Here is a 13,348-nt window from a genome sequence, read left to right on the forward strand (position 1 = left end):
TATGTTCGCTATATAGACTTACGAAACAGATCTAGAGGGATGCGTGGCCTGTTGCGGTTGAAAGCTAGCGTGCGGTTGAAAGCTAGCGCGCGGCTTGTAGAGGGCCCTCCCTGCTGGCCGCGGGGTTCCTTGTGAGGAATCTCCATATGCATCTCCTTGAAATCGACGTGCAGAGAGAAACCCAAACCGCGTTGAGCCCAATATACATGTTGAACTTCAACCCAAGTCGCCCACATGCCGGGACAAGTGAGGGCTTGCAGGCTTGCGGAGAGTGTCACATGGTCAATGATCCAAGGTGCATGTTGACGATCGCAAGCTCATCAGTAAGTGGTCATTCAGCGCCCAAGATGGGGGAGAGCTTGAAGACATTCGGCAGGATGCAGTAGACGTAGCTGAGACATCTGGGAGGCGGCAGTTCCTCAGAAGCAGAGACCAGTGTCGACCAGTCACTGCGTTTCTGCCAAAGTCTCCAGAGGCTTGCGGACCCCTGTAGACAGAAACTTGCTTGCATTGCTCAGTATTGGCCAAAATAGATATTGTTTCCTGATCAAGAAATGCGAGATTTGCGTACCCCAGAGCGAGTTCAGATTTCTAGGACTTTGCTGGACATACGACAAGACATTGCGCATATGGCACGCATGCAGCCACACCAGGTTTCCGGGGTCCGGAAACACGGCGTCTTGCTGAATCTGGCCAGGCGAGCGACTCGAAATCTCCTTACCTGCCACCCTTCGCAATCTTGTGTTGCACTCGTTTGCTTAGGGTTCTCTAGTTACTCTGTCTCTTTGGGCTCGAACTAGCTAAGTATATGATGTCTCCCCCTCAATTGTGCAGGATTCGCACTGTCTGCCTACGTTGCTATGCCCAAGGTCCAATCCCAAGCTTCTCGGGCTCCTGCTCGTCCCTCCGACCTTACTGCTCGGCGATTCAGGCAACCCCGCCAACCCGCCAACCCCTCAGATAGTTTCATTCAACATCTGTTGGACTGCCCCGAAGCAACCTCAGGAGGCCCATTTGGATTACGCATGGTGGTGAGTCTCTTCGTTGAGACTAAATCGGTATGTCCGCTTCCATACATGAGCTCGCGATGCTGTGAACCCTGACTCTAATGTAGCATCCCGTCGAAGGAATATTTCAAGACCCCACAACTCATCAGCTCTTCATGGCTATTCTGCCCCTGGTGCCCGCGCAACCGCTCATCATCCATATGGACCGTTTCGACGGCAATGATGTGACTGCACCCGGAGCCCCCATCTGGGCTTCAAGGATCCTCGCTCGAAGGGATGCACCCCTGCAGCTCTGCTGCTCTGGTGAATGGCTCCGCGATACCGCCTGGCGCTGGACGGGTCCTTTGCGGTCAAGCGGGCCTGTTGTCGGCCTACGGCGCTTGGCTATCGTCAAGTTTTTGGATTCCTTCTTGGTGAGCGCATCGCTACTACTGTGTGCTTTCCACCATCTTACAGCCATCAGAAAATTCATCGAATTGCAACACAAGGCATCAACATGCCTCGTCGCAAGCCTCAGCCCCGACCGACGTTGCGCAATGTTGAGCTTGTTGCGGAGAAGGTGGGGGGCGACTGGGTCAACATAGAGGCGTTGCGTGAGGCAGAGGACTTGTATCAGCTATTGGCGCAACAGGAACACTCCATTTTTCCTCTGTAGTCCTTCAAACATGTGGATGGTGGTACCAGGTGAATATCACATTTTGCTGATCTCAACGCTGGCGTGGTAGGCATCTGAAAGTACCCGAGGCCCGATATGGTCGCTTCCCTCTCTGGACAATGCGCACCGTGTCCTGTACCTCGCCATGGGTCCAAAGCGAGACAATCGTGGTGGATGCGTGCAACAAGACACTGCCATTGTTCCATGCTGCACGCCTTCCGGACGCAGGAGAACTGTCACGCTTGGCAGGAGAGTCGACTAGACTATGGTCCTCTCATTTGGTGAGTTGGATAGGTCGCTGGCATACTCTCAATGCTTATCATCATTGTGTATCCGCCTTACGATGCAGATATAACCTTGTCCGGTTCGCGTTCGTCCTCCCATATCATTCTCGTACCAGCATCGCCAGTCAGTCACTTTGATCTCGCTAATGGCCAATGCAGCTTACTGCTGGACAGGCGGACTTGTTATCCTTATACTGCAGGATCCGGTAGTCATCTTGGCTTCTTCCGCAGCCGTGCGTACGTTTCGATCTGCCGCTCTGCACCTATCATCTACCACAATGCGCACATCTCACGGTGTACAGGTCTCCATCACTGTACATCCTACCCCTCCGTGTTCATAATATCTAGTTACTCTCTGTCCCTCATGTATCGGAAATGCCTTTCGTCGTCGCTTTCATCTGGCATTCCCTCGGCTATGAGACTGCTGTGTTGTGCCTCACGGCCTGTCCTGCCACACTTGTACCTTGGTATGAAAAGAGTACGACACCTGTCGATTGCACAAATGCAGGTGGCTTTGCTTATTGTAGCTTCATTAATCGGGAGATCGCTCGCACTGGTGGGGTCAATGGGACACCAAGCGCCCATGTGTGTGGCGCTCACCTTCACCGCGATTTTTTTGTACTGGTGTTCCGCCCACCGACTCTCATATACCTCATATATCTGGTCTACACAATCTTTCTTTGGTGCATACCCGAAATTCTTGAACCGACTTGGCAGGTGGAGGTAGTCTTGCCCGATGGTAAGAAAAAAATTCGTCCTGTCTGGTGTAAGCTTCTTAGATCCGGTCTGCAGGATCGCTGATGTGCTCTCCTGTCTCAGGCAAAGCTCGAGGTCTGCAGCTGTTCCAAATGCAAGGGAATACGGCTCGTTCCCCGCACAACCCGACTAGATCACGAAGCACAGGACCTTCGTGCGAAGAGCCTTGTGGAAACTCAATCAGCGCGCCGAAATGAAGCCCATGAAAACACTACTCAAGCTTCACAGGTCGCATTGGATCTCCCAACGGAGAATATAGAAACTATGGCTCACAAGGACACCCGAGGAGACGCATCTGAGGGATATCACGAACCGGAACGCAGGGGGTTCTTTCCCTTTGTTCCGATGGTGTTCAACCTGGTGAGTTATAACAGTACAACTGTCTCTAGATCCCACTGTGGGCTTACATGGAATTAGGGTTCGGTCAGTGCACTGCTTACAAGGCCAGAATCTGCTGCCTCCCCTCCTCCCGATCCGCCAGCCCTCCATCCTCTCTCCGCCATGCTGCCTTCGGAGTTTGCATACTCTAACAGCAACGAAGAGAACATTGGTTTCCCCCTTGCTGAGGATAGTGCAAATGTTGATGAAGATCAGGATGCCGAATGCGATAATTCGGACTGGGAAGACATCGACATGGCTGAGATAGTTGGGGTCGACACTGGTACAAGCGGTGAGCCGCCTACTCCTCCCCTGCCGGGTCCCGCTCCCACAAGCATTCCCGCCTCTGTACCCTTGGATGCGGAAGATGCGGTCGACGTGGATGAGTATTTCGTCCCTCCACAATTCGACCAGGGCGAGCCACTTTCTTTTGCTCGCCACTGGCATCCCGCAGTATTTCTGGCTTCTATGCTTGTTTCCTGGCTCCACCTCTCCGGTCACCTCCCATTCCGGTATTGCGATACTGTGCTCACTGTGATTGGGTATATCCTAATGGCAGTGGGGCAAAAAGATCTTCTCCGCACACTCTTGGGCTCGCTTGGCGGTGCCTTTAGCACCCTGCGCCTTGAGCCATCCTTTCAGATTCTGCCTGTATGCCCTGAGTGTCATGACGTATTCCCCACGTCTGTTCCCTTTGCCGATCCACTCACCCGATGCCGTGCTTGTCGCCATCCTCTTTTCCGACCTGTTCTCGAGGCGGAGCAAGGACGGCGGGGACGACGCCAGAAGGCGAAACCACTGCTAGCCTTTCCCTTCAAATCTTTGGTGGAGCAACTTGCTACAATTCTTGGCATGCCCGGAGTGGAGGACGCGATGGATGCTTGGCGCAAACGTCCTCGCGTCCTGGGATTACTCGCAGACATATTTGATGGCCGTATTTGTCGTAAGCTCCTAGGACCAGATGGACTGTCGTTCTTCAGGTATGACCTTGGTGAGACTGGGCCAAACGATGAGCTTCGCATAGGACTCACTCTCGGGGTCGATTGGTACGATCATATGTGCCGTTGTCATTCAGGGTATCTATTAATACAGCGCCAGGTTCTCGTACTTGCGGAGCAAGATATCACCATCACATTCGTCTTGTCCTATGTCGTTCAGCATCATCAATTTGCCATTCTATCTCAGGTGAGTCTATTCCTTGCTTCGAAGTATGGGTGGTCGTAGAGGGTACACATCTACTCGCTCCGGATGAACTACCTGAACCAGAAGTACATCCTGCTGTCAGTCCGCTGATGCCGTTTCCAGATATCGGACCGCCTATCTACTCTTAGCAGGCATTATGCCTGGGCCGAAGGAAGCAGATCCAGACCAAGTACAGCGGTATATGCGAGTTTTAGTCAATGAGCTCATCCGTCTCTGGAAATACGGCGCCATGGTGCCGACACCGAAGTATCCCAAAGGTAGACGCATACGTGTCATCCTGGTTGGCGTGGTGTGTGACAAACCTGCCGCGCACAAACTTGGCGGCTTTGGTTCGCACGCGCACACGTACTTCTGTATTCAAGACTGGATATCGCAAACATTCAAGGCAACTATTGAGGCGTTTAAGGCGAATGGTAGGCTAGGTTTTATGTTAATGGACCTCTCTACGTGGGATATTGACTTCGATCACGTTGATTCAGCATTCCGGACACGCACAGATGCCGAGCATCGCAGCTTTATGGCTCAGTATCAGCAGTGCAGTTCAAAGGGCGAACGTGAGGACTTTGCTCGGAAGTATGCCACCCGTTGGTCAGAACTCGCACGCCTGCCATACTTTGATATGTGCCGGATGATCGTCGTTGATCCCATGCACAATCTTTTCCTGGGTATGTGTCAATGGTTCTCAATCAATGTTTCCACGCTCACAAGCATTACAGGGCTCGTAAAAACTCACTTCTACCACATCTGGGTCCAGCTGAAGATCTTGAGAAAGACGAAGGAGTTGCGGCAATTGCACTCCGTTCTCGAGAAGGTGCGGTGATTCCTTGGGTTTTATAGTCTTCGTGATGACGCGCTGTCACCGACCGGTCCGCATTTGTGATACACTACTCTGGGTAAGAACCCCACATTGATATACTGGGTGCTAACGGCGTGATGATAGCTCGAGCTGCCTGCTACTCTTGGCCGCCTGCCGAGGCTGATCGGGGAGCCTGCGGGCGGTTCGCTCACAGCAGACCAGTGGCTTATTCTAGCAACGGTCATAGGGCCTCTCGTGGTGAGGCGCACATCTCACAGTAACTACTTATAGAATACTCATCATAATTCGGAAACTTTCAAAGATTCCGGATATCTGGAGAGATTGTGCTCCAGACCCTGATGGCTCTCGCTTGCAGCAGCGTCTCAGCGCACTGACAGGGGTGGCAGCCAAACGTCGGGCCCAGCGGACTACTCGCTACGCTGCCCCAGGAGGTAAGGCTGGAAGCAAACGAAAGCGCACGTCCGGCCGGGTCAAGAAGAGAGCACCCAAAGTTTCATCAGCATCTCGGACAGATATAGTACGCTCTTTTCTGAATACCTCACATCATCGGCGATTGACAGCCTGTAGTCGGGCCAGGATCCACTCATGGCCCCACGGCGTACTCAGCGAGTTTCCAAGCCGACGGAAAAGCATAGAGTATGTTAGCTGTATGTGTCTTGTTACGAAGGCCGAACTGATGCCGGTGGCTTGCTTATTAGGATATGGTATTGGAGTCTGACGATGATGGGGGGATTGAAATAGATGCGGAAGAGAACTGGTCTGATGACTCAAGTGATGGAGACGACGCCTGGAGTGCGCAGGCGTCAATCCATGAGCGAGACGTCCCAAACTTTCTCAAGCTCGCTGAAGCACTAACAACATTTCTCGCAGATGAGCTGTCAGAGGATGATGTGATGATTGCGGACCAGCGGCTTCGTGAATATTGCACGGAACTCTTGGAGGTAAGATCCAGGATTCAATTTCAGTAACATGATGGAGTGGCCTCATATCTCGTATACAGTTGTACGGGCCAGCTATTATCCGGCCCAACCACCACTATGCAACGCACACAGGGGACTTTGTCCTTGACTATGGGCCTTTGCGGGAGTTCTGGACGTTTGTTTTTGAACGGCTGAACAAAGTTCTCAAGAGCTTCAAAACGACCGGACGTGCTGGTGGAGAACTCGAGTGCTCCTTTTTTCGAGAATTCCACCGTTCTGTCCGTCTGCACCGTTTGGTAAGCTCAGCCTTTCATACGAACTGTGTATCTTTTGTACTGAATATTCAAAGCTGGTGTCCGGGCTAGATGAAGCAGCGGACCCAGGTCTCCAGGCAAGCTGTGATGCTATGTTGGCGGCTGCTGCAGATGATCGCGGTACTTTGCAGAACCTCGTGCAGGATCTCGACAACACCTTCGCTGACAGTACGTATACCTATTCACACACCAAATACGATAGGTTAATGTTGGTATATGCCTAGAGGGGAAAATTTGCGAGCTGAGCCGACGTGCCTCTCGGGAGATGTTCCCCGAAGACCTATACTACACACTCTTGAAGCACGTCCAGTCGCGGCATCCCCTTCAACAATTCCATTCTTTCATCTCCTTGGCGCCATCGCCGACTAGCACGCTTGTCCCGAACATCGCCACTTTTTTCGACTACGCTATCATCCACGGTCACCGATATTACGCCTCCCGTCGCACAATCTCGCCACGAAATTCTCTCGCTCTCGTGCAGTGGAACACCTCAGGATCTCCCTCTCAGCGTCGTCATGCTGGTGAAATCACTGATATCTTCATGTTCGAGCACCCAAGCGTGGGTGCTGTCTATTTAGCTGCAGTCCGGTGGTTCCGCACGTCGAGCACCAGCATCGCTGACACGCCATGGGCTTCTCAGTAGGTCACTCTATTTCCGTTCCATTGATGAATGATCAATATTTGTGTCCAATGCCCGTCAGCATGTCTCTCCGAATCCAGATCTGGGATGCCAACAATTATCTCTCTGTGGGAGAACCTGGCCCGGAGACACTTATCTCACTGACAGATATTGTGAGCCCACTCGTTCGGCATACAACGATCATTGCGGGCAAGAGGACATGGGTAACTATCCCAGTATCACGTTCACTCCATGTGCATCAATCAGGCCGTGATTAGCACTCCAGGAAGTACGTCAAATCCTCCTTAAGTCTTATGATGCACATGGCACATACTCACTAACTTGCAGGGGCCCCGTCTCTCGACGATCTTGCTCCGACACGAACTCGAGCTCGTTCGACTGCGCTGCTCCTTCCATCCATTTCCGCTCCCACTACAGCGTCTCTCAGTACTCGATGACTGCCGGGGACGAGTACGAGGGCGCCGTCGACGCTTTCGGAGAACCGGGCGCGGTGGGCGACTACTACGATCAGGCGTCGACACCTACGGCGGTCAAGTACGCCAACTTCCAAACACGCCTCAGATGTTTCTCCGATGTCGGTCGTGCAGCCTGTGACCTCCTCATCTCCTTCCACGCATGTACCATGGAATCCTCGTTGTTGTCTCGCCAGTCCTGGTCGTTTTTTTATGGATATCACCACACGGACGTGCCGCAGGCCTAGCCCTGCATGTTCTTATTCTCCCCGCCGTGTCCAAACTGCGTCCTTGTTAGCTCCTGTTAAGCGGAGAACGCTGCTCACAGATTCGTAGACATACATGAGAGTGGTCAATGTGAAATAATCTATGCGTGCTGGGCCACACCCTGAATGGACGACATTTGGCGCTTAAGCGCCTAGATCGCATTCGGCGTCTGTGGTGATAGCTTTCGGTGCCCTCTCGTTCTTCTTGCACTCCATCAATATCATCACCATCGACCCCTGCTGCTTGACTCTGAGTTGCTCCTCAGAGACAATATACATCCCTCTCAGACTCAGTTGAAACTGCTGCTCCTCGTGCCTAGGTGTCCTCCTCTAAATGGTGAGCAAGTCGTACCTGCCCCCTTATCGATGAAGCCTCTCACCACCTTCGTTTCAGAAGTAGACTCCCCCACCCTCTCCCTCATGGTCCCCCTCTTGTCCCGCGGTCTCAACGAGAAGCTCACCGCCACCAAGCGTAAGGTTGCGGTCATCATCGACAAGACGGCCAAGGTCGTCGATTCGCCCGTGACCGTCCGCCCCTTCATCCCCAAGCATCTCCCCGGCCTCATCAAGATTGAGAGTGTCATCGGTGACCCTGTGGCCCGCAGCGTTGTCGCTCGTGCCATCGCTACCCTTCGTCAGGTTGGTGAGGTCCCCACTGGCGACGGCTCTGACCTCCCCCCTCTCAAGAAGGCGGAGGAGAAGACCCTCGCTCATTCCCTCATCGACCTCTACAAGAAAGCCGGCGCCAACCCTGTCCCCTCCGTTGCCGACGTTGCGACCATCTACGCTTCTCAGCTCGCCACGAACATGGTCAACGTTAAGAAATTCGAAGTCTCGGAGTGGCAGACCCTCATTCCCTACCTTGTGTTCCTCATAACCTCGCCCGACCCGAACACCATCGTCAATAAGTGGGCGGTCAAGTCGGCCTCTGCCGAGGTCGAGGACGAGACGCAGGCTGAGGATGAGGATGAGGGCGAGGACCTGTGCAACTGCCAGTTCTCGCTTGCCTACGGTGCGAAGATCCTGCTTAACACTGCGACTGTCCGTGTTAAGCGTGGTCACCGCTACGGTCTCTGCGGTCGCAACGGTACCGGGAAGTCTACCCTCATGCGTGCGATCACCGATGGGTACGTTGTTTCGCCCCTCATTGGCGAGCACGATGCTGACTAACAAGTTCTCCATAGCCAAGTTGAGGACTTCCCGTCCCCCGACGAAGTCCGCACTTTCTACGTGAAGCACGGCATCGACGGTTCCGAGGCCAATGCCTCTGTTCTCGTCTTCATCATCTCGGACAAGTGTATCCAAGCGACTCGTGAGGAGATCATCGGGACCTTCGCATCCCTCGGCTTCTCCGACGAGCACCAGAAGTCCGCGATTGGCTCCCTTTCGAGCCTACCAACCACTTGGACGTTTTCAATGTTGCGTGGCTCGAGAACTACCTCACCAGCCTCACGACCTGCACGTCGATCATCGTTTCGCACGACTCTGGCCTCTTGATAAACGTCATCACCGACGTCCTCCACCTGATCCGCTTCAAGCTCAAGCGCTACCGCGGTATCCTCGATGCGTACATGAAGGCTGTCTCTGGCGCGCGTTCGTACTACACGCCTATGCCCGGGAGGACTACCAGTTCAAGCTGCCCGACCCCCCGCTCCTCGAGGGTGTCAAGACCGAGAAGTCCCTCCTCAAGATGCGCAAGGTCGGCTTCCAGTACTCTACGCAAGCCAACCAACAGCTATACGACATCACCCTTCAAGTTTCACTCTCCTCCCATGTCGCCGTCCTCGGTCCCAACGGTTCCGGCAAATCATGCTTGTCAACCTTCTCATTGGCGACGCATGCGCCGCTGCTGACGGGCTCCGTTGCCAATGGGCACATATGCATGCTCTCTTGAATGGTACGGCCCACAGGGGGACCTCGACGACCGCTGAGCAGCTCGGTAGGAAGACAGTGTACCCGCACGTTACGCCCAAGTAGTACTACGCGCACAGCACGAACAACGAGGGTGGGCGTCGCAAGCGATGGCAGTCTGGGATGAATAGAGCTGCGCTCATGAGTGCTGACTGGTACAAACCGGAATCGACAGAAGAAGAAGAGGCGGGCGCCGAGGTACGATGACTTTCTCCATGTCACCAGGACGCCGATAGTTGGGAATATTGGATGGCGGCGCCATAAGAAGGGTAAGTGTGCAACCCACAGATCATGAAAAGGACAACGGCAATGACAGGCAATTGACAGAGTTCTTTGCTGGTTGCGACAGCTTTCTTCGTGCTGGCCCAGGTATGAGATTTTGTATCAGGTTTCGATATTACATTATAGTATATATCATTCTTCCCAATCTTCCACATCCGCTATCCAACCACAATCATCCTTTGGAAGATCGTCATCGAGAATCGTCAGCCCAAAGATCGTCATAGACTCTGGGGCCAACGGAGCACCTTCCAAGAGGTGCATGTTGTCTGTATGTTTCGCCCAGGACTCACTCATGCACTCCTGTGTCGGGCGCATGCGCTCTTTCTTCATTCCTTTCTTGTCTGCCCTCACCCTCTTAATGTAGGGTACGTCAAGGTTGTAGTTGACCACTGGACCACGAAAGCGTCCATATCGAACACCTTGAGCCCCGGAGTGCAGTTCATCAGCAAACTTGCGCAACACCGCATAGATGCGGTTCAACTAGTATGTCAATCTTGGTGAGTATCAGCAAGACTCATGAACATGAAATTGTCACTGACGAACATAGACCGCCAACAGAGTCGACGAACCTCCACCGCACTCTGACCCACCATGGCGTCATCGCGACATTTCTTCCACTCAGCCTCAGATGCCGCGCCGAAGTCATCATGCTCAGAACTCTGCCACTCGGTAAGCACGAGCGCGTCGATACCTTCAGTTTTGTCTGAGTGATAATACTTCCTGAACGCCGGAATGGCGGCACGCATCCTAGCTGCCTTCTATGGACACGAAGTAAGTCAAATTCAATCGTTACACTCGAAGGAAGCTCGATATTCACCCGCTTTTTTTGCTGCCTCACTTTCTCCCTCAAACTCTTGTCTCCGATCTTCTTCTGACCTTCGGCGGTCGCGCGTCTCTGGTACTGACTCCTCAGAGTACGAAAGTAAGTCTTCGCATATTCCTCAATACGTGTACGAGGCACTTGATCGGTGTCCAGGTGGAAGACCTTCGCTGGTAAGCAAAGTAAGTGCCACAGCCAGTCCAATGACTCTTCGAAACTCACGGCCATTTTCGAGGACAAGCTCCACGACAGCGTGGACAAATTCAGCATTTATACCAACGTCGACATCAGCAAACCAGTTCGGATTCCAGAGCTGAGTGCCATCGGCTGCCAGTCGAGGTTCCTCGCCGTCAGCAAGCGGGGGTGGAAGTTTGTAGTAGGGGCGCCCTGTAGGTCCCTTCTCCGTCTTTGTCGCACACCCGAGGAGCTGACGTGTATAAAAGTGGACCATTTGCTATGAAACATCAGGTGGTGAGTGCTTACTACAACAGTGCTGAGAGCGAATAGCTAACTCACAGTGAGAGGCCGGTCGCGTTCGTCATCGCTGTCGTCTTCGCCCTTTTTTTCAGAGCGGACCTCCTCGACCACCTTCGACATCTCTTGGCGGAACTCATCAAACAAGTTCCCCATTTTCTCCGTGAGTGCATTCATCAGTCTCTCTGATATCTCGCCACGCATCCGGGCTAAGTGCGGCTGCAGCTCGCGAACGACAATTTCGACGGCACTGGCGACTATAGCCTGCTGTTGTTGGGCAGCATGCATCGCTGTCGCCCCTGGGTACGTCGACTGGAACTGTGGATGACAATCACATTAATAACATGACTTGGTGCTACATCAGATGATGTTGGACCAGGGCCATTGCACCATCGCCTGGTATGTAGCCCCCAACACTCTCACAATTTGACACGTCTCCGACTCAGTTATCTATGCTCATATACGGTGGAGGGGAATGGAGCAAGCTGCGCATGCGGACATCCTTGCGCTCGTTGCGCTCGGCTTTGAGGTCAGCGATGAGCTGCAGCAATTCGTCCGACGGCTCCGAGGCTGCAGAGGATGACGCCCAAGAGACATCCGAGGCGCACAAGACGGTGTGCGAGCTAGATGAGCGCACAAAGATGGCGGACGGAGAGGACACAGACGGACATTGCACAGAGGCCCAAACAGCATTAACGGTGAAAAGACGTACTCACATTATAGGTCGCTGCTTCACCGAGCATGAACGAGCTGGGCTCAAAGCCTGACATATTCCCGAGGCCAAGCGGGTCTCCCTGATCATCGCAAGCGTGGTGAGTACATTGAATCTCTGCAGCGTGTAACAAGACCGACTCACCATACCTCCTCCTCTGACACCTCCTCCCATCACCCCATCGCCATCTCCGTCTCCTTGGGAAAATGTGGGCATCGCGTTCAGTTCGCCAAAAGTATGTGAGTAGTTCCTGAGCCCCGCCATTGTGACGGTGAGGATGATGGTCCCAACAACGCCTCCCTCCTATATATGTATATGTTTTTTGATAATCAGTGAGCTGTCGTCAACTTTCCTCCTGAAATCATTCAAGCTAATGTTTCTCGCGCTGAGGCACAACCTTGACATCTCAGTACTAGTGTACATTATCCTCGATCGAACTGACTGTCATATGGTTCTGCCCCGCCACCTACCTCCAGATGGAGCCCGATGAGGCGCATCAGTGACTGCGATGACAGTCGGTGCGCACACCCATATCGGGTAAGTGCGACCATCGGTGAATGTCCAAAAATCGCGCCCTCACCCAACAGCTCTCCTTTGTAGTGCTGCTCATTCCGCATCTTTGTAACGATGTAAAGTGTAGATATATACTAGTATTCTAGCCATGTCCCGAGAACAATACTGTATGGGCACACGAAGCACGCCCTTTCCGCGCGCTTGATGTGCCTAGATGAGGCGCCTCGTACTCGCTTAACGGAAGTTGTTGCCGGATCTTACGATCGTCGGGACAACAAGTTGCAAGTGAATCAACGCCCACCAATGCGATATTGCGGATGTGGCAGATGATTGCAACATTGGATTTCTGACGGCTAGAGATCATTGCTATCGTGAATCGCCCACGTCACTCGGATCTGGCAACTGCGGCTTGGACGCCCCAGACGACCCTTCGGGAACATGTCGGATTCAGGTGATTGCTTGTCCATCCACACCGAATTGCTGGCCTCGCACCACCATTCAGCAATTCCGGGTACGGCGTAGGATTGCTGGAGGTACTGACAACATTGTTTATGCAGTGAGTTAGTATCCCCGGTGAGGTCCCAGAGGGCCAGAGGCTCCAGCAGAGAGGGAGTGACGTTGTCTGACAGTTCAGGGGACTGAGAGAAAGCCAGTAGAGTAGACGCGTCATGGTTCCCAAGTCCAGAGGAAGCCAGATTGTCGTCAAGCTCAGGAGAGGAGACTTGGAACATGGAACCAGGAGACGTCGCCCCGTAGGCTCATGAGCTTGTGCGCCAGTCTTCAGACACGATCGACAACGTCAAGACAAAGATCATATCTTGCCATCTTGAGGGGTCCGGCAGTAACGACAGTCGCAATCCACCACCAACGGACGCCACCGCCGCCACCAATTGCAACAGCCGCATCAGTAACGAACTCATCTTCGTGCACGGTCTGCACATATA

At 53.3% G+C, this 13,348-nt stretch overlaps 2 protein-coding genes across 2 annotated transcripts; one reads left to right on the plus strand and one right to left on the minus strand.

The window, feature by feature from the left end:
• Positions 1 to 3,530: 3,530 nt before the first annotated feature.
• DICSQDRAFT_14970 (uncharacterized protein) lies at positions 3,531 to 6,926 on the plus strand (the record flags this gene model as incomplete). Its single annotated transcript, XM_007368258.1, has 11 exons — positions 3,531 to 4,126; positions 4,179 to 4,265; positions 4,386 to 4,696; positions 4,763 to 4,948; positions 5,000 to 5,094; positions 5,224 to 5,337; positions 5,402 to 5,617; positions 5,814 to 6,041; positions 6,101 to 6,341; positions 6,395 to 6,502; positions 6,559 to 6,926. Coding segments are annotated over 11 exons (2,550 nt in total), but the record flags the coding sequence as incomplete, so codon positions are not given.
• A 3,091-nt stretch (positions 6,927 to 10,017) lies between these two features.
• DICSQDRAFT_172510 (uncharacterized protein) lies at positions 10,018 to 12,155 on the minus strand (the record flags this gene model as incomplete). Its single annotated transcript, XM_007368259.1, has 7 exons — positions 10,018 to 10,365; positions 10,455 to 10,643; positions 10,703 to 10,875; positions 10,928 to 11,159; positions 11,222 to 11,497; positions 11,896 to 11,973; positions 12,036 to 12,155. The coding sequence occupies 7 exons, from the start codon at positions 12,153 to 12,155 to the stop codon at positions 10,018 to 10,020; spliced, it is 1,416 nt and encodes a 471-aa protein (XP_007368321.1).
• Positions 12,156 to 13,348: the final 1,193 nt, after the last annotated feature.

The sequence above is a fragment of the Dichomitus squalens genome (assembly GCF_000275845.1).
Source record: "Dichomitus squalens LYAD-421 SS1 unplaced genomic scaffold DICSQscaffold_33, whole genome shotgun sequence".
Lineage (NCBI taxonomy): Eukaryota > Fungi > Basidiomycota > Agaricomycetes > Polyporales > Polyporaceae > Dichomitus > Dichomitus squalens.